At 43.4% G+C, this 20,831-nt stretch overlaps 1 protein-coding gene across 1 annotated transcript in view; it reads right to left on the bottom strand.

The window, feature by feature from the left end:
* The window catches only part of PXDNL (peroxidasin like), a 282,705-nt gene that overhangs the window by 121,176 nt on the left and 140,698 nt on the right, over positions 1 to 20,831 (bottom strand). Inside the window, exons 3-4 of the mRNA XM_045004068.1 lie at positions 15,737 to 15,808; positions 9,565 to 9,636 (exon numbers count right to left, since the gene is read on the bottom strand). Of these exons, the coding sequence (XP_044860003.1) occupies positions 9,565 to 9,636; positions 15,737 to 15,808 (144 nt within the window). The remainder of the gene's footprint in view (positions 1 to 9,564; positions 9,637 to 15,736; positions 15,809 to 20,831) is intronic.

Genomic DNA, 20,831 nt, shown 5'->3' with positions numbered 1-20,831 from the left:
TGTTCTCTTGATTTTGTTTTGTTTTATTATTATTTATTTGTATTGCAGTAGCTCCTCAAGGCCCTCAACAAGACTGATGCCTCATTTTGCTAGGCCCTCTAGATACCCACAGTGAAAGACAGTTCTTGCCCTTCCACAGAGCTTAATTTCTAAACAGATAAGACAGATATAGGATCGAACAGGAAACAGAGCTAATGGAGAGCTGAAGTGACTAGCCCAGGGAAACACATCAGGTTGGTGGGAGCACTAGGATTAGAACTCCTCCTAACTCCCAGTCTTATCCCAATTTTCATTTTGTTTTTAAAAATTGAACGTGAGGGAAAAATAATGCATATTTCCATGTTAAAAATATCCTAATCACACTTTATAGATGTAAATATAATACAATTTCTATCAATAAACATTCACATCACAAAACACCCACTGTGTATGCGTATCCATATGATTCATCTTCTATCGACAATCACAAGCAACCATCTTCCAAATCCATTGTGTTGCCTTTGCACTTGAACCATCTTGGTGCTTGAATATTACAAATGAAGTGTCATGAGCAGGTATCTGATGGGCTTTTTCTGCTCAGGGACTATCATGGTATTTGGCCAGGCAAAAAAGATTTAGAAGCAAGAGGTTATGAAATTCCCAAACCATAGCAAGGGCATTGTCTTTCTGCCTATCCCTCTAAAGTGTGGTGTTTTCAGACTATAAACAAAATGTACGTAAGAATAATTTGTTTCACCTTTTGCATGCAGGTATGTATATTGGCTTGGGAATATATATCTTCCTCTGGCTAGGTTTTCTTTCTGGAGTAACACAGTTTATCATTAAAAGCAGCAGAGTCCTGTGGCACCTTACAGACTAACAGACGTATTGGAGCATGAGCTTTCGTGGGTGAATACCCACTTCGTCGGATGCAGTTTATCATTGTTGAGGAGATCAAGTGCACCAGCTGTTATTTGTTCAACCACCAAAGAAACCATGTCATCAGGTCAGTGTGCTCACGACCACTTCCCTCATCACATAAGATGTGGGAAAAAACACTGTATTCTATTTTATTGAGAAATCGTATATGATTACATAATTAAGGATTGTATTCAAATGTTTATGCTTATCTTAAGTTTTTATAAGGCACCTATTTCCTCTGGGGCAGAGTTAAACCTGCACATGCAATGATTAATTTTTGCAAGTTCTGACCACTGAATCCTCAAGACTGTGAGCAAGCAAACACTTGTGCACATAATTAACTTTTGTGACACAGTTCCTCCTCTACCTTGGTGGGTCCTGCACTTATTGGCGGATTTGCTTGCCTCACAGATTCACCATGTGGGTCAGGAAATAGCCCAGAGACCTTCCCCTCTGGTAGAAACCATAGTCCAGGTCAATTCCTCCTGTGTTGGATCAGGAGTTGGGAGGTTTGGGGGGAACCCGGGCCCGCCTTCTACTCCGGGTTCCAGCCAAGGGCCCTGTGGACTACAACGGTCTAGAGTGCCTCCTGGTACAGCTGCGACAGCTACAACTCCCTGGGCTACTTCCCCATGGCCTCCTCCCAACATCTTCTTTATCCTCACCACAGGACCTTTCTCCTGGTGCCTGATAATACTTGCACTCCTCAGTCTTCCAGCAATACGTCTTCTTATTCTCAGCTCCTTGTGCCTCTTACTCCCAGCTCCTCGCAAGCACGCCACAGACCGGAGTGAGGTCCTTTTTAAACTCAGGTGCTCTGATTAGCCAGCCTGTCCTAATTGATTCTAGCAGTTTCTTAATTGGCTCCAGGTGTCTTAATTATCCTGCCTGTCTAAATTGGTTCTATCCGGTTCCTGATTACTCTAGTCAGCCCCTCCTCTGGTCACTCAGGGAACAGAAAACTACTCATCCAGTGACCAGTATATTTGCCCTCTACCAGACTCCAGTACCCCCCTGGTCTGGGTCTGTCACACTTTACACAAGTGAACAGTCCCACAGAATTCTCCGTTCTATTGACTTGAACTCAGTGAAACAACTCATTGGCATAAGGCTAAGCATAAGCCAAGTGTCCAGGATGCAACCCTACCTTTAAACCCTGAAGATTGCATTAATACAGTTTTGCATGTAATATGATCTATTGTAAAGAAAATGTCTGATTTACACAGTCTGTTCTGAACACACATTGTACACTGTTTCAGATATCATAATGTATACGTAGGTGAATATATGTGGGGCAATATGCTAGGACACTTACAAAAATAATCTATGAAAAATTCTAGATGCTGAAAAAAAGTACATAACTGCTTTCAAATTAAAAGTATTTTCCTTTATACTGAGGGCTGCAGATGTTTGTAAGGAGTTAAAAGCAGGGCTGGCTCTGGATTTTTTGCCGCCCCAAGCAAAAAAAAAAAGGGGGGGGGGAGTGGCAAAGCAGGGGAAAAAAACCCCCACAGTGCGGCTAGAGCGGGGGGGGGAAGGGAAACAGCGTGGCTGAAACTGCAAAGTGGGGGGAAAAAAAAAAAACGGTGCGGCTGGAGCGGTAAAGCGGGGGGGGAGAACAAAAACAAAAAACCGGTGCAGCCGGAGCGGCAAAGCAGGTGAAAAAAAACAAACCTGCAGCACAGCCGGAGCAGTAAAGCAAGGGGGGAAAACAAAAAAGAACAGCACAGCCAGAGCGGCAAAGCAGGGTGGGGGGAACAAAAAAACGGCACGGCTGGAACGGCAAAGCAGGGGAAAAAAAACCTGCAGCACAGCCGAAGCGGTAAAGCAGGGGGAGAAAAAACAAACAAAACAAAAAAACATGGCTGGAGCGGCAAAGAGGGGGACGGGAGGGGACAAGAGCGTGGCTGGCAAAGCAGGGGAAAAAAGAAAACAAAAAACCCTACAGGGCGGCCGGACCCAGGGTGCAGGGGGACTCCCTGTGCTACAGAGTGCACGCCTGGTCTAGTGGCAGGGAGGGGGGGGGGGGAAGAGAGAGACAAGGTGGGCGGCCAGCGCTTCAGCGGGGAGCTCACCCCGCAGCCCCGATTGCCGCGCCGTCTGCCGGGAGAGCTCCACGCTGCTCCAGTCGGCAGGGAGGGAAGGACGCGGGCTGCCCTGCGGAGTTTGCTGCAGGGCGCTCCCCTCCTCCGCGCCCTACAGGGCGGCCAGAGCAGCAAACAAAACCAAAAAAAAAAGCGTCAGTGCCGCCCTAGGATTGAGCGGCATGCCGCCCCCTAGAATCTGCCGCCCCAAGCAACAGCTTGCTCAGCTGGTGCCTGGAGCTGGCCCTGGTTAAAAGACAGCAAATATGTAGTCCAGGTTCTCAAAATATTAAGCTACAGGGAGATCTAACTTATTCACAATAACAGTAAACTTGTTATTTCTGAAACAGTGATGAAAATCATTTCTGGATTACTATTCTGTAACATACTGCTGGTTAAAAAAGGATGCTGTTTCATATGTTATTGTGCACCATACATTTTGACATAAGTTTTTGTTTTAATTATTAATATTTATTTTTAAAGTCATGGTTTCCTATAAATGATCAAGTTGTACATCTTCAAATTAACAACACAGAGAGATGTAAGATTAATTACAGCTCTTAACTCCAGATTATGGATCTCAGCAAGTTGTCAATAATATATAAGAGCAAATAGAGAAAGTATTTTTTGTTGTGTTTTTAGTTGGTTTGGGGCTGGGGGGAGTGCTGGGTTGTTATTTTCCTTTCTTTTGATATCACTTTCTGAATTCAAAGGTAACCTAATGTTGCTTTTGATTAGTGTTCACTGAAAGTTACTGAATTGTTTTCCCATTCATTTCTTCTATGACTACAGGTACATTCTACCCTAATAAAGGGCACATAGCTTAATTTGTACGTCATCTGCGTGAGTCACTTCAGGGTGATACAGTACATCGCAATAGAGATTAACAGAATACATGGTACTTCTATAGCGCCTTTCAACTGAAGATCTCAACATACTGCTCAAACATTAGTTACCTCTCTTATAGGCGAAAGAGCTTAAGTCTTATTATAGTGATTTTACCTATAGGAAAATAGAGTATCTGAGATTTACATGATTTACTTTAATACTGCAAATCAGGAGCCCTGGATTCCCAACCCCCTGCTCTAACCACAATAGAAACTATAGTTTCTATGCTGTTTTTTCCCCCCCATTATTTTACTGACCCTACTCAGTTGTCCTGGTTTACATGGACAAAAAAACAAAAACTTGTGTTTCTGGAAAGAAACTCTCTGGATAAAAGGCAGTGAATGTTTCAAAAAAAGGTGTGTGTTGGGTGGGGAGGTATATATTTGATTGTATCCCTCTCTCTTCCCTCATATGTCACTGGTCAGACCACAAACTCTTCAGCACAAGAATAGTATCTTCTTAGGTATTTCTAGAGCGCCTAGCTCAGTGGGGCCTCGATCCTACATAATACTACTAATAATGTAATTTATTATATTCAGATATTAACAGTGTTACAATAGGGCTCACTGGAATACTGGTATCTGAGTTTTACAATGATAGCAGATGATACTCCCTCACTCACACACACACACACACACACACACACACACTCCTGTGACCCAGAAGGGTTTGCTGATTCTTTCTTAGAACCCTTAATATCCTTCCCTCACTTCTTCCCTGTAACATCCTATGGAGGCCAACCGTTCCTTCTTTAGTTAATCAACACCACTACCAGGTTGTCCAGAAGGTGACTAGATAGCGAGGGAAGGTGCATGTATGGCTTCCTTGGTTAGTGAGGGGAAAATGGCTTCAGTCTGGCTTGCAGTCTATAATCTTTCTATATACAAGTCTGTAGTCAGGAAGGGTGGAGAGAGAGAAGGGAAAGAAAACCCCCTCCTCACTTCACAGACTACTGCAAAGGTGTTTGGCTGTGGGAAGAATGGTGGCTGCCCCTTAGAACACAGGTATTATCCCTTCAGAATAGAGCTACCCTTAGTTCAGCTGAAGAATGGCTACACTGCAATCACAGGTGTGATTAAAGCTAGGGTGAGTATGCCTACATGAGCTGGAAGTGAGTTAGTGTGGCTAAAAACAACAGTGAAGAAGCAGTGGTACTTAGCCTGGGTCTCACAGCCACTGTGTCTTCACTACTATTTTTAGTTGTGCTAGCTAAAGTAAATCTAGCACGCAGATGCTACATGAGCTGCACTCACACCTCTCATTGTACTCTATTCAGACCCTAAGAGGGCACCATTTGGTCCAAAAATGTTTACTTTTAATAATTAAATTTCTCTTTGGCTGTTAATCTACTACTACAGCAGAATGGAAAAACTTATTTACAATCAGCTGTGTTAATGCTCTGCACTATTAGTATCACAAACAAAGTCACTTTTTAAGAAAATGCATTTGTTAAAAATATTATTAAATACATTTCAAAGTTCGTTCATGGTGGGGAGGCACTTTTGACATTATGGATTTTCAGATGACTGGACTGGGCAAAATAGATGCAGCTCTCTTTTAAAGATCAACTGCAGTGTATACCTCATAAATAGACAATATATTTTTCCATTAAAAAAAGATCAAACCCAAGGCATTCCGTTCCCCATTTGATTTAACTACTCAGACATTGGTCTATGCAAAAGTTGTTTGGATCTTATTCTCACTTACCCATGTTCAGTTTTGGTTAAAATTATTTATTTCCAAAACTATTTACAAATTGTGTTTTGACTGGAGATTGGTATTAGATATATAATGTTTCCAGTGGCTTTAGAAAAATCTGCAGCTGGAGAAAAGAGCTCTAAAAAGCTAAAAGCATGTCTGACAGCTTTGCAAAATTTGACTCACCCATTCATTCCAGGCAAGTAATTTTTTTTTTTTTTGGACAGGCATGTAAAATGTTTATTTTTCTACTGTCACCAATCAAGGGCAGGCAAGGAGGTTTTGTACAAATATAGGAAAATGTTCATGGCAGTTATTTAAGCCAGCTGGATGTGGATAAATAAATATTTTAGAAATGAAAATTAAAAGTAAGCGTCTACTTAACGGGCACAAGCTTTTGGCACAAACAGTGCATTTTAAAGCAAAACTATTACTGGGGATTTTTCATTTAATTTGTTTTTCTCCAAGTTAAACTAAACAAACAAAACCCAAACATATTTTGTACAAAAACATTTTATAGTTGTAATGATTCCACTCCCTGCCTGCACTATAGCTCATAAGAAAGAGAGAATATGCATTTTTGCAAAACTCTGATGTTCTTCCACCCACCTGCCATTTAAAAGCTTATTCCTCTTTGCATTTTGCCATTCTTTTCATCCTCCAATTAATGCTGAAGCATCAAAACCCCTCGCGTACCACCCACTGCCACTAACAAAACTGGGAAAAGCAGCACAAGCTTCCTTGTGACACCCAACCCCATTGCAGTAGTTTAAATGTCTCTATCAGATCATGATCATTTTGGGCTCTGTCATCCAAGTTCACATCCTGAGCCAAATGCTCCTGTAAACAAATGTTTTCACAGCTCCCTGGGGATGTGGAACAGATCAGTAGCCTAGCTGAGAGAAGGGCCAGGGAGTCTGTGTCTCCCCCTCTTGGAAAGATTAACAGATAGGTCCATCCCAGTTTTTATAGCTCCCAGTCTGCCCTAAACTTTCTACTAACTGTGCATTTTGAAAGGTCATCCCTCCTCCTGCCGTTATGAAAAAGGACATAGGGGAATACAATGGACATTTTTCAGGGGCTGATCTCAGATGCCCCTCAGTGATGACAACTGGAAACTGCTGAGTGAATTCATGTACCATTCCTGACTTGAGCAGGATTCAGACAGCTGTGAGAAGGGGCACGGAATGAGCAATGTAGCACTAAAAATGTGTTTTCACTGTGCTTTGATGACATCGTAACCTCAATGGAATGCTAAAGGACAACTTCCAGTGTCCAAAGTCGCCAGTTATGTTCTTTTCTCAAAAAGCTCAACTTCCTTTTTAGGAGAGATTTCTTCTGTCAAAATGCCAAACTAGCTTATTTTCCTGACTTTTTTTTTTCTTTTTAAGCTAAGGATAACTGTAGCAGACCCTATAACATAGAGAACTGTCTGTCGCATAGAGGAAAAGGCCAACATTTTCAAACCTGGGTTCTTAAATCCATTCCGCCCTCTGAAAATCAGGCCAATTTTATATTTGGGAGCCTAAACATGGATTTAGAAGCTGAACTTTAGGCACCCAGGTTTGAACATTTTGGACAGATTTTATTTTTTTTAAATTGTCCCTGAATGAAAGAGAACATACACACAGGCAAATGAAGAAACTCTATTTAATCTGCCGGATTTCTTCACTGTATTGGGGTAGCATCCTCTTGTGAGGTAACAATGACATCTGGAGGGATAGAAAGGCATGACCGGGCAGTTCAGCAGTGTCCTGATGAAAAATTATGATTAGATTAAAAATAAATAGATAAATGTTGAGCCACTGAACACTCAAATCTAATTATCTGATTTTGTTGTGCCGGACACAGAATTGCAAGGGCATTGATAAAAAACAAATTGATGGAAGCAGCTTTCCTGGAGTAAAATTTTCCCAGATACACTTGAGAGAATTACAAAATACCATAAAGGAGAGATTTTCAAAAATTAGTAAAGACTTTGGAAGCACAAGTCCCTTTGAAAGTTAATGGGATGTAACTCCTAACTCACATAGGAAACCTCACCTTATATGAACAACAGTACCCTAACAGTCTGACTGCAGTAGTTCAACCCGCTACTTGATTGTTTCTACAGAATGTCATGACAAGAGGCTCAAGGCCAAATGCTGCCCTGAACTGTGAAGTGGCAGTGCGGGGAAGAGGGTGTATTAATATGCTATTGTGTACATTATGGTACTATCAAGAAGCCTCAACTATTACACTGGGCATGGCGCAAAACACACAGGAAGAGACAGTCCCTGTTCCAAACACAGCTTACAATTGGAATTAAGGCAAAATGTGATCTGCTAGTGTAACAAACTAGGTTGGAGGGAGGAAAGGGAGGGTACTTAGACTGGAAGGTGTGGCAGGAAGGCGACATGAAGATGCAGGTATTTAGACTGACTATATACATCATTTATAGGACTGAGGCGGGGGGGATTTTTCCTCTCTTTAAAAGATATAAATTCAGAATAGATAGCAATATAATGGTGGCAGTAGTCTCTACTGGGCACCTGAATAGCCATTATCAGCTGGCAGTTTACTGGAGACATCACAATAGAAGCAAATCCTTAAAAGGGATTTAAAGGAGGGCATGGTTGCTGCTCTACAGATCAGTTCCGTGAGAGTGTATCATGCATAAGTGATGGCATGGAAGAAGGCATGAAGAAATTTATGGGAGAAGTTGACAAATGAGCAACAATGGTTGGCACCAATGGTAGAGTGGAGTGCGGGGGGAAATATAATATAAAAGAAAGGATACGCATGATGGTGTTAAATTGTGAAGGGGCTCGATTCATTTAGGCACTTCTGAAAATTTTACTCAAGAACAAGAAGCTTGTAACTATTTAATATGGAGGTAAATGGGAGTCTGATGAGAGGCCTTTGAAAGGGAGACAATATGGCTACAGTGACAGGAAGACACCCTTAGCAGCAGCATTTTGAATGGATCTGAAAGGGATGAATTAGGTGACAAGAAAAGTGTTGACACTGGAGGTCACAAGCGCCTGGATGAGAGTCTTAGTATGTGTTCAGAGAGAAAAGGCTGAATACTGGAGATCTTACTGAGGAAAAAGTACAAGATAAGGATATGGCTTGGAGGTTGTATTGTATTCTCCTGATATTCCAATTAACATATGGCACACCTACGCAATACATCTAAGCATTCAAGCATGCAAAAGTAGTCAAAGTTTTTGTTACTTAATTGTATTACATCTGTTTTAGTGTTATATGGAAATGAATGCTAAGTAAGGACAATAAATTCAGAACATAACATTTTTTATATCTATAACAGCTTTTTTAGGCAGAATTGTTGAGGTAACAATGCAGAGTCATTCATGCAGTAATTAGATGTTATCCTGAGAATTACTAGGTTTTAAAAACATGATTCTCAGTAGCTACAGTAATTTCTCATAGTAGATGTCTTTACAATAGCAAATAAGTAATATTCTGCATCTTCTAGCCTAACAAACAAAATCACCATTTTGCAATAAAAGTAATCTTGAAGCCATAATTAATTTGGAAAATGTTTTAAATAATTGTGATTTTCAAGGAAAATATTTACTGATAACTACTGAAAATTGAGACTAGCATATATCAGACTTTGGCTCAGTAGGCCTATCATCATTTCATGTGTTATTTTCCCCACATTTTATCATTCATTTTTCACTGTGTGATTAAGAAAATGTTTGGCTGGATGTGTCTATGTAGGATGATGTTCATATTTAGTAAGCTAGGCAGCTAAAGTACTATAAATGTTTGGAAAATGTTTTAATATTTTATCACAGCAAACTATGTAAAAGTTATCCCTGCTGTATATCTTCTCCCATTCCAAGGCAACAGTTGAAGATACATTGTTGCATATTATTATACTCTGACTCTGGCTACAGAATTGCAGTTTAATTTATCTCTCTAATTTTTAAATAAAATCAGGGAATTATACCACAGACATTTCAATCAATTGTATTGTGTTACTTACAGCTGTTCCAATGATCCAAGTCCTTTAAATGCATGCTGGTCTATTGTGTGGATTTCATTCTTGTACAAGTAACTGCAAAAAAAAATAATATTGCAACGAGAAATAGAAGACTCGAACACCGCATTAACTTGTCTTCTTTTAGAATTAAGTCATTAAATATATTAAGGACATTACAGCATCTCCTGACTGACGAGGTAAAAAAATGTGTTGGATAAACATATCAATATTTTTTTCAAATGCTAAAGCTATCCTATAAAGCATATACAGATGTATTTAAGGAAAACAAGAGAATGTTCAGACTGGATACTTGTTAGCAGAGCTGAGCAAACAATGCACAACAATCTCTCTCACATATTTAGCCTCTAAGACTATGATTTCCTTACATATATGTTAACTTTTTTCCCATTTTTTAAAACACATTTCTGAGTTGATTACATGTGCTTATGCCATCCTCTAAATCAGGGATGGGCAAACTATGGCCCGCGGGCCGGATCCGGCCCTTCAGGGCTTTGGATCCGGCCCGTGGGATTACCCCTGGTGGTGCTGCGGGCCCGGCGTTGCTCTCAGAAGCAGCCCCCGGGCCGGGAGGCAAAGGGCTCCATGTGCGCACGCAGAGCCCTCTGCCCCCCCCCCCCACCCAGGGGCCGCAGCACTTCCTAGAGTGGCATGGGGACAGGGCAGGCATGCAGGGAGCCTGCCCTGGCCCTGGTGTGTGCCACTGCCACCCCGGAGCTACTTTAGGTAAGCGGCACCGGGCTGGAGCTCAAACCCCTCCTGCCCCCCGCCCCCCAACTTCCTGCCCTAAGCTCTCTGCCTGTACCTCGCACCCCTCCTGCACCCAACTCCCTGCCCTGAGCCCCTTTCTGCACTCCTGTGCATTCCAACCACCTGCCCTGAGCTCCCTGCTGCACCCTGCACCCCGTGCACCCCAACTCCCTGCCCTGAGCCCCATCCTGCACTCCGCACCCCTCCTGTACCCCAACCCCCTTCCCTGAGCCCCCTCTTACACTCTGCACCCCTTCTCTGCCCCAATCCCTTGTCCTGAGCCCCTTCCTCCACATCCCGCACTCCACCCCCCCTGCCCCGGCCCTGCATACAATTTACTCACCCAGATGTGGCCCTCGCCCCAAAAAGTTTGCCCACCCCTGCTCTAAATCCACTATTGGAGGCAGGATACTGGACAAGATGGACCAATGTTTTGAACTAGAATGGCAATTCCTGCACAACTATATTCCCAAATTGTGTGGATTACTTGTGATTGCTCAGATAAGCTATATGGTATTGTATCTGTTCACTGAGTGGTTGATCTTATGAGCACTGCTGGTATAAAATTAAGTTTCTGTAAATACTTGAGCAAGAAAATTTCAAATTTACCTTTCAAATTCAAATTCACACAAACATTTGCATGCAAAGAGTTGATTGTTTGAATCTTTGTGAAAAGCAAATACAAAGGGGGCATGAGCATAGTCAGAATGAATTCATTTGCTGAATGATAAGAATTTCATTCCCTAATCCTAGCATTTCCTTTTTTTAACCTTAACTATCTAAATACACATACTGTTGCAGTGACAAACAGGGGTAAGGGTAAGAGATTAACATGAATCAAAACATGATTAGTCATTTATATGAACAACAAGAACATCAGAGTTATGATAGCAAACAAAAATAATATAATGTTATGACAGGAGTCATGAGGTGCTCTTACACATGGTCTAACAAGTTTGTTTTTTCTTAACACTTTCTTAGTCTTTGAAGAAATGGTGTAATGTTAGTTTTTGTTATGCAGACATCGTTGAGACAAACTGTGGCACATAGGGGAGCCTGTATTTTCTATATTTGGGACAAAGTAGCTTCTTGGGGCCCAGGTCTGCGTATGTTGGCTGACATTTTGGGGGAGCATGTGGGTGCTGTTTATGACTGCCTCTGTTCCAGGACTGGTGTACATGTGTAAATAAACAAGTTATATTAAAAATGCATCCATGCCACTGATTTCTCTTTCACTGGTAAATCAATCTTCTAGGCCTCAAATATCCACCACTACTTGGCAAAGGGCACCACTGGTGTCAGAAGAAGGAGCAACAAGAACAAAAAGCTTCTGGAAAGAGATAAATCCGCATGCTACATGGCATAAGCCAGCCTTCCACTGATAGTGGTCAGGAAGAAATCTTACCCATGGGCAGGATATCCCTACTGCAGGGTCTCCTGCACCTTCCTCTGAAGAATCTGGTACTGGCTACTGTGGGATACAAGCTAATGAGCTACAGAGATAACTGGTCTGATCTAATATGGTAAGTTGTATATTTCTTTGGATGCCTTCTAGCATGGTAGACTTAGGGTATGTCTACACTACCCGCCAGATCGGTGGGCAGCAATCGATCCAGTGGGGGTTGATTTATTGCGTCTAGTCTAGGCCGATAAATCTACCCCCGAGCACTCTCCCATTGACTCCTGTATTCCACTGCCGCGAGAGGTGCAGGCAGAGTCGACGGGGAGCAGCAGCAGCAGCAAACTCACCACAGTGAAGACACCGCGGTGAGTAGGTCTAAGTATGTCAACTTCAGCTACGTTATTCACATAGCTGAAGTTGCGTAACTTAGATCGACCCCCTTCTCCCCCCCCAGTGTAGACCAGAGGTTAGTCTCCCAACACTAATACCAGAGCCATAACTAGGTATTTTTGTGCCTAAGGCAAGAATATAAAATTGCGCCCTCCCCCAGGGCCGGCTTTTCAGCAGCGGGTCCCTCAGTCCCTCTCGGAGGGAAGGGCCAGCCACCAAATTGCTGCCGAAGAATGAATGAAGGGGCGGTGGTAGAGCCTGTGATTTTGGGGGGGTCAACTCATGATTTTTGACTGCTTGGGCTGGTAATGTTGCTTCCAAGATGGTCTTTGGTTCCAGTCCAGTTCCAATCCAGAGAGGGACTCGCAGGTTAAGAGAGGAGGGAGATGCTGGATATCAGCAGTGGCCACTAGGGATCAGCATGTGTCCTGAGAATGCTGGGAGTTCAGGTCTGCAGGATCAGAGGTGGCAGGTTTGTAGACATTTTGGTGGTGCCCAGAACCCGTCCCCTCCCAAACTCCGTCCCCCACCTGCCCAAGCCTCTGGGAGGGAGTTTGGGTGAGGGAGGAGGTCTGGGGTGCAGTCCCTAGACTCGTGCAGGGGATTGGGGTGCAGGCTCTGGGAGGGAGTTTGGAGACAGGAGGGGGGGTGGAGGGAGGGGGGGCAGGTTCTGGGAGGAAGTTTGTGGATGGGAAGGGTGCAGAGGGATGGGCTGCAGGGGTGAGGGCTGTGGGTTGTGGATGCAGATGAGGGGTTTGGAGTGTGGGAGGGGCTCAGGGCAAGAGTAGGAGTGTGGGTGTGAGGGCTCTGGCTGGGACTGGGGATGAAGGGTTTGTGGTGATGGAGGGGCTCAGGGCTAAGGCAGAAGGTTGGAGTGCAGTGGGATGAGGGCTCTGGCTGGGACTGGGGATGAGGTGTTTGGGGTGCTGGAGGGGCTTGAGCAGAGGGTCAAGGTGTGGCAGCAGTTGCTGCAGGGGAAAGACAAGGACTCTGCTCCTGGACTGGGGAAAGAGGGGTGGGGAAGCAAGTCAAGGCCGGGAGACACTCGGAGGAGGCGCGGGGGGCGGTAGGTGGGGCCGGGGTGGGGGGAGAGATCACCTGGGTTATAAATATCTCCGTGCCAGTGGCTTTTTTTTTTTCTCTCCACCTCTTTCTGCGCCCCCCGGCTTTGTGTGCCTGAGGCAAGTGCCTCACCCGCCTCACCCTTGTTACGGCACTGACTAATACCTATGAACAGGCAGTTGTGGGGATATGCTTTCCCCTAGGCTGCCTCTACCTCTTTCCTGAAAGTTAGTTCACTTGTCTACTCATTTATACCATGCTCTCCCTGAGTATGTGAGTGTTGGCCAAAACTTACAAGAACACAAAGCCAAATTCGTATACTGAAAGCTTTATAGGGACTCTGATTTCTTTCCATCCTCTACCATTAAGTCTTAAAGAACCATTTTTTAAAACTTTCTAGCCTTCCATTTTTCCTCTCCCAACTGCCTCTTTTCCCTTTGTTCCCTCTCTTTTATCCCTATTTTTGTCCTTCAGCATCATGTACTGGCATAGTTGCTATTTCTTAGTAAGTTTTCTGTTTGTGAAAATGCTATGAGGAAGAACTTGTCATTAGTTGATGGAAATAGGGTTTCTGCTTTTTCTGCTTCTCAAGTAGAAACAAACAAACATATTCCTCTTTTGTTTCCCTTTGATTATATTTCACCTTGCTCTGAAGAAGTCAATCTCCCCAGGGAGGGCAGGCTCACAATCTGAGAAATACTGACAAAGGATGACAATTTGAGAAAATAAACATAAAAGTATGTGAAAAGTTATACAGCAAGATATGCTGTCACTAGTACTAAAAGACCTCTTGGCCAAATGAAAACACACCAGACTACAGGACAGCATGCTGCATGTAAAATTATTCATAACAAAGGCCAGAACTACACTACAAAGTTTTGTCAGCATAGCTGTGTTGGTCAGGGGTGTGAAAAAACAAACACACATATCCCTAGTGAAATAGTTATGCCAGCAAAACCCCCAGTGTAGACACAGCTGTGTCAACAGAAGAGTGTCTCTGACTGCAGAGATAATGTCATTCGGGAAGGTGGTGTTACTATGCTGACAGAAAAACTGCTCCTGATGGCATATGCTGCACCTGCTGCTATAGCTATGTCAGCAAAGCATCTGTAGTGTAGACAAGGCCAAAGAGTGCATGTGAACTATTGGCTGAATGAAGAGAAAGCAAATTGACTGAACTGCAAATGAAAGCGACAGAGTTACTTTTGCAATGTTTGTTAAAAGTCCTCTCTGCAGAAACAAACATGACAATGTTTTGTGTTAATAAAAAGCACCAAAAAACCCACAAATTAATATTTAAGGGAAAATGAAAGGAATCTGCAGCTTACACAAACAGACCCTCTAAAACATATTTCTCTCTCTCAAATTTTGCAAAATATGGCTGCAATAATAAAATTTCACACCAGGCACTTTCTCGGTTGCCTGAATTACTATAAGAATTGTGGCATGAATTTAAAACATACCACTGTTTTTTAAAAGCAGAGTGTGAAATAGAAAACAAAGTGACAAGATATTATATAGGATTTGGAAGAAAATAAGTTGTGATACTTGTGCAAACTCAAAACCCTCATGAGAGAAATGGATCTAAAGTCTTGAACTGAAACATGAATTTCCAGAAGTCTGAAAATGAACTTAGAATGAGAATTTGGGAAGTTTGAGATAAGGTGGCATTTATGTATCTGTTTATTTGAATAGTTAAAGGGCTATTTTTCTATACACTGAGTTGATTAAAGGACTATATGCAACATGAATCTTTTAACATGTATTATGTTATTTGGATTCACAATCATACTGAGAGTTTCAGGAACTTTCATCTGAAAACTATTTTTACAGTACCTTAAGGCTGTTCTCATTTGAAACCTCATGGTTGCACTCAATAACAACAAAATAATAAGCATCACAGACAGTGTAATGGATGCTGGCAGGAGCAAGTTTAATTTTAATAGCAAACAATTCAACCTTAAGGTATTGTGAAAACAGTTTTCAGATGAAAGTTCCTGAAACTCATTATTATTGTGAATCCAAAAGGTACCTAATTGAAGGCACATTTTTCATAGACAAAAAAACAAGATTGAATATCAGTTTTGTCAAACCTTATTTACACATGGGACATGCATAGAAAAAGTAGAATAAATGAGACTCAGATTCTTCAAATAACCAAAATCACCAGGTGCGCTCACACATGCAAATTATACTTTAAATGGAAACTAATAAAAGAAGCAGTTAAAAAAAAATACAGCCCTACACTGGTGAACTAAGGGTCTGATCCTACACATCTTTGAACCCTTTGCAGCCATTTGCATCTGCACAAAAGCTACAAAATCAGAATGGTACCATTCAGCATTGCTGGTATGCTATGTTGCGCTATACAATTTTTAGTGCGTGTGTGCGTGCACACACACACATAGTATGACAGCTTGGAGATGAGCAGCTAGTTTTGTAGCCAGGACAGACAATGCTTCCTAACAAGAGCATACACCATTTATAGTTAAACACACAGAAGGTTAATGATCACTCTTATCACTGAGAATATTAATTTATGTTGCAACTTACAGGTATTGCAGATGTTCAAGCCCTTCAAAAGCATTTCTTGAAATCTTCTTGATTTGGTTGTTATTCAGAAGCCTGTAAATCATACACAACCATTTAATTATCAATAACAGCAAGTCAGAAAATAATAAAGATCTGATTGAACCAAAGTACATTTAAATATTTTACCAACATAAGGCAGACTATTAAAACATTTTTTAGCATTAAGAAAAACTAGAAGTGTGTGGAACAATTTTTTTTCCAATTAAACCCCTCTCTTCATGGTTGCACTCAATAATTACAAAATAATTAGCATCACAGACAGTGAAATTGATGCTGGCAGGAGTAAATTTAATTTTAACAACAAACAATTCATACACAAATTATTCACCAAAGCTCTGCACTGCCTGTCTGGTAAATGAAAATTGTAATAATATTTCTGTATTAGAGGGACACTGTTTTCCCCTGAAATTCACATGATGGATGAAATCCTGACTCCATTGAAGTCAACAGTAAAATTCTCATTGAGTTCAATGGGACCAGGATTTCATCCAAGGCATTTCCATGAAGAATGGAAATGTATTTTTTTCATTCAGGTATCCTGTCTAGCCACAGATCCTTGAACTACACTGAAAGTAAACTAATCAAGGCAGCTGCATCTGACTGTGTTGGGGAAAATAACTCATTGCACAGACTTCAGTATTGCAACAAGCCCTCCACCATACTAAAACGAAACAGTCCTTTTGAGGAGCATATCAGACTTAAGCAGTGATGAGCTGCCAAAATCATAACAACCGGTTCCCTCTTCACCCCAGGAGGGATCATGCCCCCACCCCGGACTCCTGCCCCATCCAACCCCCCGCGTTCCTTGATGCCCCATCCACCCCCCTTCTCTGTACCCTGAGTGCCCTCCACCACCCCCTCCAACCCCTCCTCTCATTCTTGATGGCCCCCTGGGATCCCTGCCCCATTCAACCACCCCTTCTCTCTGTCCCCTGACTGCCCCCGGAACCCTTGCCCCTGACTGCCCCCTGCCGCCCCATCCAACCCCTGATCCTTTCTGACTGCGCCACCAGGACCCTTGCCCCTATTCAATCCCCCTGTTCCCTGCCCTCTGACCCCCCCACCCCCGAACTCCCCTACCCTCTCTCCAACACCCCCTCCCTGCCCCCTTACCGCGCTGCCTGGACGTGGCTGGCGGCGCTACAGTCTGGCCGCTGCTGGAGCCGGGAGCCCGGGGACGCGGGGCCGGGACAGGAGTTGTGCGGCCGGAGGATGTGGCGGGAGCCCGGCGGCCGGAGCCAGGCAGCTGGCCAGGTGGAGCCAGGGAGGGCCGCAGCCAGAGCTGGAACCGGGCAGCCGGGGCCGCCGCCACGCCCGGACCCGCACTGCCGGAGCCCGGCCCCCTGGCAAAACAGCAAGAGCTGGGCGGCTGGAGCCACGGGGCCAGGCCGGGCCGGAGCTGGGGGGCTGTGTCCGGAGCCGGGCATCTGGGTAGGTGGGTTCACGGCCGCCGCCATGCCCGGACCCGCACTACCGGAGCCGGGTGGCCGGGGACGCGGGGCCGGGGAGGGTCGCGGCCAGAGCCGGGCGGCCGGGAACGCGGGGCCGGGGAGGGTCGCGGCCAGAGCCGGGCGGCCGGGAACGCGGGGCCGGGGAGGGTCGCGGCCAGAGCCGGGCGGCCGGGAACGCGGGGCCGGGGAGGGTCGCGGCCAGAGCCGGGCGGCCGGGGTGGGCCAGGGACGTGGGGCCGGGGCCGGGGAGGGTCACGGCCGGGAATGCAGGGCCAGGGAGGGCCGCGGCTGGAGACCGGCCGGGGCACACGGCCCCCCTAGTTCCCTACCTCAGCATCATCTTCCTGGGCCTGAGCGGGAAGCCTGCTTGCTTCTCAGCCCTCCCAGACTTCCCGCGCGAACAGCTGATTTGCGGGAAGCAGGGCGGGAGGAGAAGCAGGGAGGAGCATTCATGGCAGGAGGTGGAGGCAGAGCTGAGGTGAGCTGGGGCCGCAGCAGTGAGCGCTTGTTAAATTTAAATGCCCTTTTAGAACCAGTTTGTCCCACGGGGAACAACCGGTTCTAAAAGGGCTTCTAAATTTAACAACCGGTTCCCGCGAACCGGCTGCAGCTCACCACTGGACTTAAGCCCTTCACGTGAACAATTTGTTTTTGTTGCGTTTTTTTCCCTTGGTGTTACTGTTAAAGTCTGACACCAAAGGCAAGCCTATCCATTTTGGGAAAGAAAATGGGTTAGTCTTCAAAACTTCAGCAAAAAGTATTAAATTTCTTAAAATAAAGAGGGCACTTCTATGCACTTAAGTGAAAAGGTGCATACAACCATTTTTGGTGGATAAAAGATCATAAGGGCACTAGAATATAGATTTTATTCCACCCCTTCCATTTTCCAGATGCAGCTGTGGGAAGAGTTTCCACCTGCTTGGGGTAAATGTGGTCCCACCTCTTCTGTGACTGCCAATCAATCAAAATCTTATGTCTCTTTCCCCATCCATCACCCCTTGTGTAGTCATTTACACCTGTGCAAAGGGTATGCAAAGTAATACCATGCTGTATATGGAACCTCAGCTTTGGTTTTTCCTAACTTCTTGATGCATGACCATTCAACCTTAATGTTCCCTTGACATATCACAGGGATATGTTCCATACGCAAGTCAGATACAAATGAATACTCTTTCCCTGTCTTGTAACAGTTTTGAGCTTCAAATGTCTGAATAGTATGCTCCTTTTGCAATTTCTGATATTCAGTTTTTGTTCTGTACAATCAATAATTTAGGTAAAAAAAGTTCTAGTACTATTCTAGTTCTAGTAAAGTCCTAGTAAGTTCTAGTAAAAAAAGTCTATTACTTTTGAACAAATAAGATGAGTTAATAAATGTTTCAAATGTCTGATATACCTGTGGAGTCATGATTTCCTAGACCTATTTCTCTAGGAATTTGGATAATCCAAAGATAAGCTATATTTTGATCTCTCTTTTAGGCTTACTTGGAAATATTTTCATTCATTGCAGAAATGGAATACATTTAAATGATTAACAATTGAATGTGTTTTATAATCAGGGTTTTATTCAAAGTAATTTTTTTCTTAAATATTTCTTTGCTGTAATATTGATACATTACATTTATTCCTGGCAATATTTCCGTTATAGTAGTTACAACCTATTTCTAAAATTTGGTTTGTGTATTGTTCATACAGTATCTGTTCAATTTCTGGACGATATCTTTTGAGATAAAGGTGGGAAAATGAATATGAAAAGTAAAACAATGTTCTCAATAAGGACACAAAGATCTTACGAGGGCACTTTGGTTTTTAAGGTTTGATAAATAAGGAGTTTCAAATGATGATTCAAGAGGAAAGACATTCAGAAGTTCATTATGAGTTACATAAATAAGAGTGATTGATGACAGCACCAATGCTTATCCGTTAAATCACTAAATGAAAACATGAAACCTAAGGGGGCACAGGAAGAGGGCACAGAGCAGTTATAGTTACTCAATACCAGAATAGCAGATTTACACATTTCAGTCAGACTATCACATTGTAAAGATAGATAATTATTCTCCTTGTCCTAGTTTACTTTTTAATTAGAAAACCAGTGAATTAAATACAATAAAATGTGAGCTAAGAAATGTATCATGCATATTTTACATATCTATGTACCTGAAGGACACCTATCACCAACACTGCAGTATCTGAGCACCTCCCACATATTTAAAAATAGATAAAACATAATGTCAGTCTCTCTCTTTCTTCCTCTCTAGTCTGTAGGACAAATAACTTACTAGGTTATTATAAGCTTTTAAGTGTGTGTATGCGCACACATGCATATGTGTATAGAATTTTACTAAGAGAAGCTATATTGGAAAAAAAGTTTGTGAATTTGTTCTGAACGTGGGGAGGTCTGTGGTCTTGCTTATTACTTGCCAGAGATGGTTCCATAGACTTGGTCTAGCACCCATGAAATGACTGTCTCCTACATTTATGAGCCTTCCCCATTGGTCAACTGTTTCAGAGTTCCAGTGGAATATGGGTAATCAAATCAGAGACTTTGAATATTAAGGTACAGAGAATGAACTGGAGTTTGTATTCACTATATGGTGCCTTTCATTTTGAAGTTTATGAAGGGACTTTACAAACTTTGTATGCAGACCATCCTGCCATTGAAATGCAGCCACTTCTACAGTGAAGCACAGCAATTTACGTACTGTCATGGCCGTGCCATGGGCAGCTGGTGTGCACCGATCAGTTACCAAGTTGCAGATGGAAGTCAAGTAATGGAATCAGGGTTGAACTGGATCAGGATACCACAAAGTCAAGATCAGGTAAAAGGTAACAGACAGCAGACATGTAGCAGAGTTGGGGACAAACCAGGGTCAGAAGCCAGTCTAGGGTCCACAGCAAGGCAAGGCCTGGAGCGGAAGCAAGCAAGCGGTCTGTGCCATTGCTCAGTTAGCTCCCCATCATGGCTTTCTGGTTTATATACCAGAATAAGCCAACCAGTGGGATGTAGGGGCCGCCACTCAGGCCAAGCTGGGCTGTACTTCCTGCAATACCTTGCTTCACATGGTCCTCCAGTAGAAACCCACCCTGAGCTACCGATGATGATGCAGAAGCATTGGCGGCCCAAGAACCCTCATAGTTCCAGGTTCTAGTCCTGCAGGTTATTATAGGTAGGTATAGAATCATAGAAATGTAAGGCTGGAGAGAACCCCAAGAAGTCATCAGATCCCAGATCCCTGTGCTGAGGCAGGCCAGGTAAACCTAGACCATCCTGACAGGTATTTGTGTAACCTGTTCTTAAAAAGCTCCAGTGACAGGGATTCCACAACCTCCCATGGAAGCCTATTCCAGAGCATCATAAGCTCTTTTAAGTTAAAATTTAGCCAAAACACTGAGACTAAACCCTCTACTTTTGGTAGAAATGCTATGGTATCTTTCATGATTTGATGTGGTCAAGGCTTCCATTTTACATCTTGAACAGAAGACTGCACCCTCCAGCAGCACAACACTACCTAGCATTATAGTATGGCATCTGTTCAGGATTGACTGAAAGGAAAGAATGGCTCACGGTACTGAAGTGCTCCTAAAATGTGACACACAGAAGTGCT

Source organism: Mauremys mutica, chromosome 2, assembly GCF_020497125.1.
Source record: "Mauremys mutica isolate MM-2020 ecotype Southern chromosome 2, ASM2049712v1, whole genome shotgun sequence".
Classification (NCBI taxonomy): domain Eukaryota; kingdom Metazoa; phylum Chordata; order Testudines; family Geoemydidae; genus Mauremys; species Mauremys mutica.
This window is presented reverse-complemented; position numbering and strand designations above follow the sequence as displayed.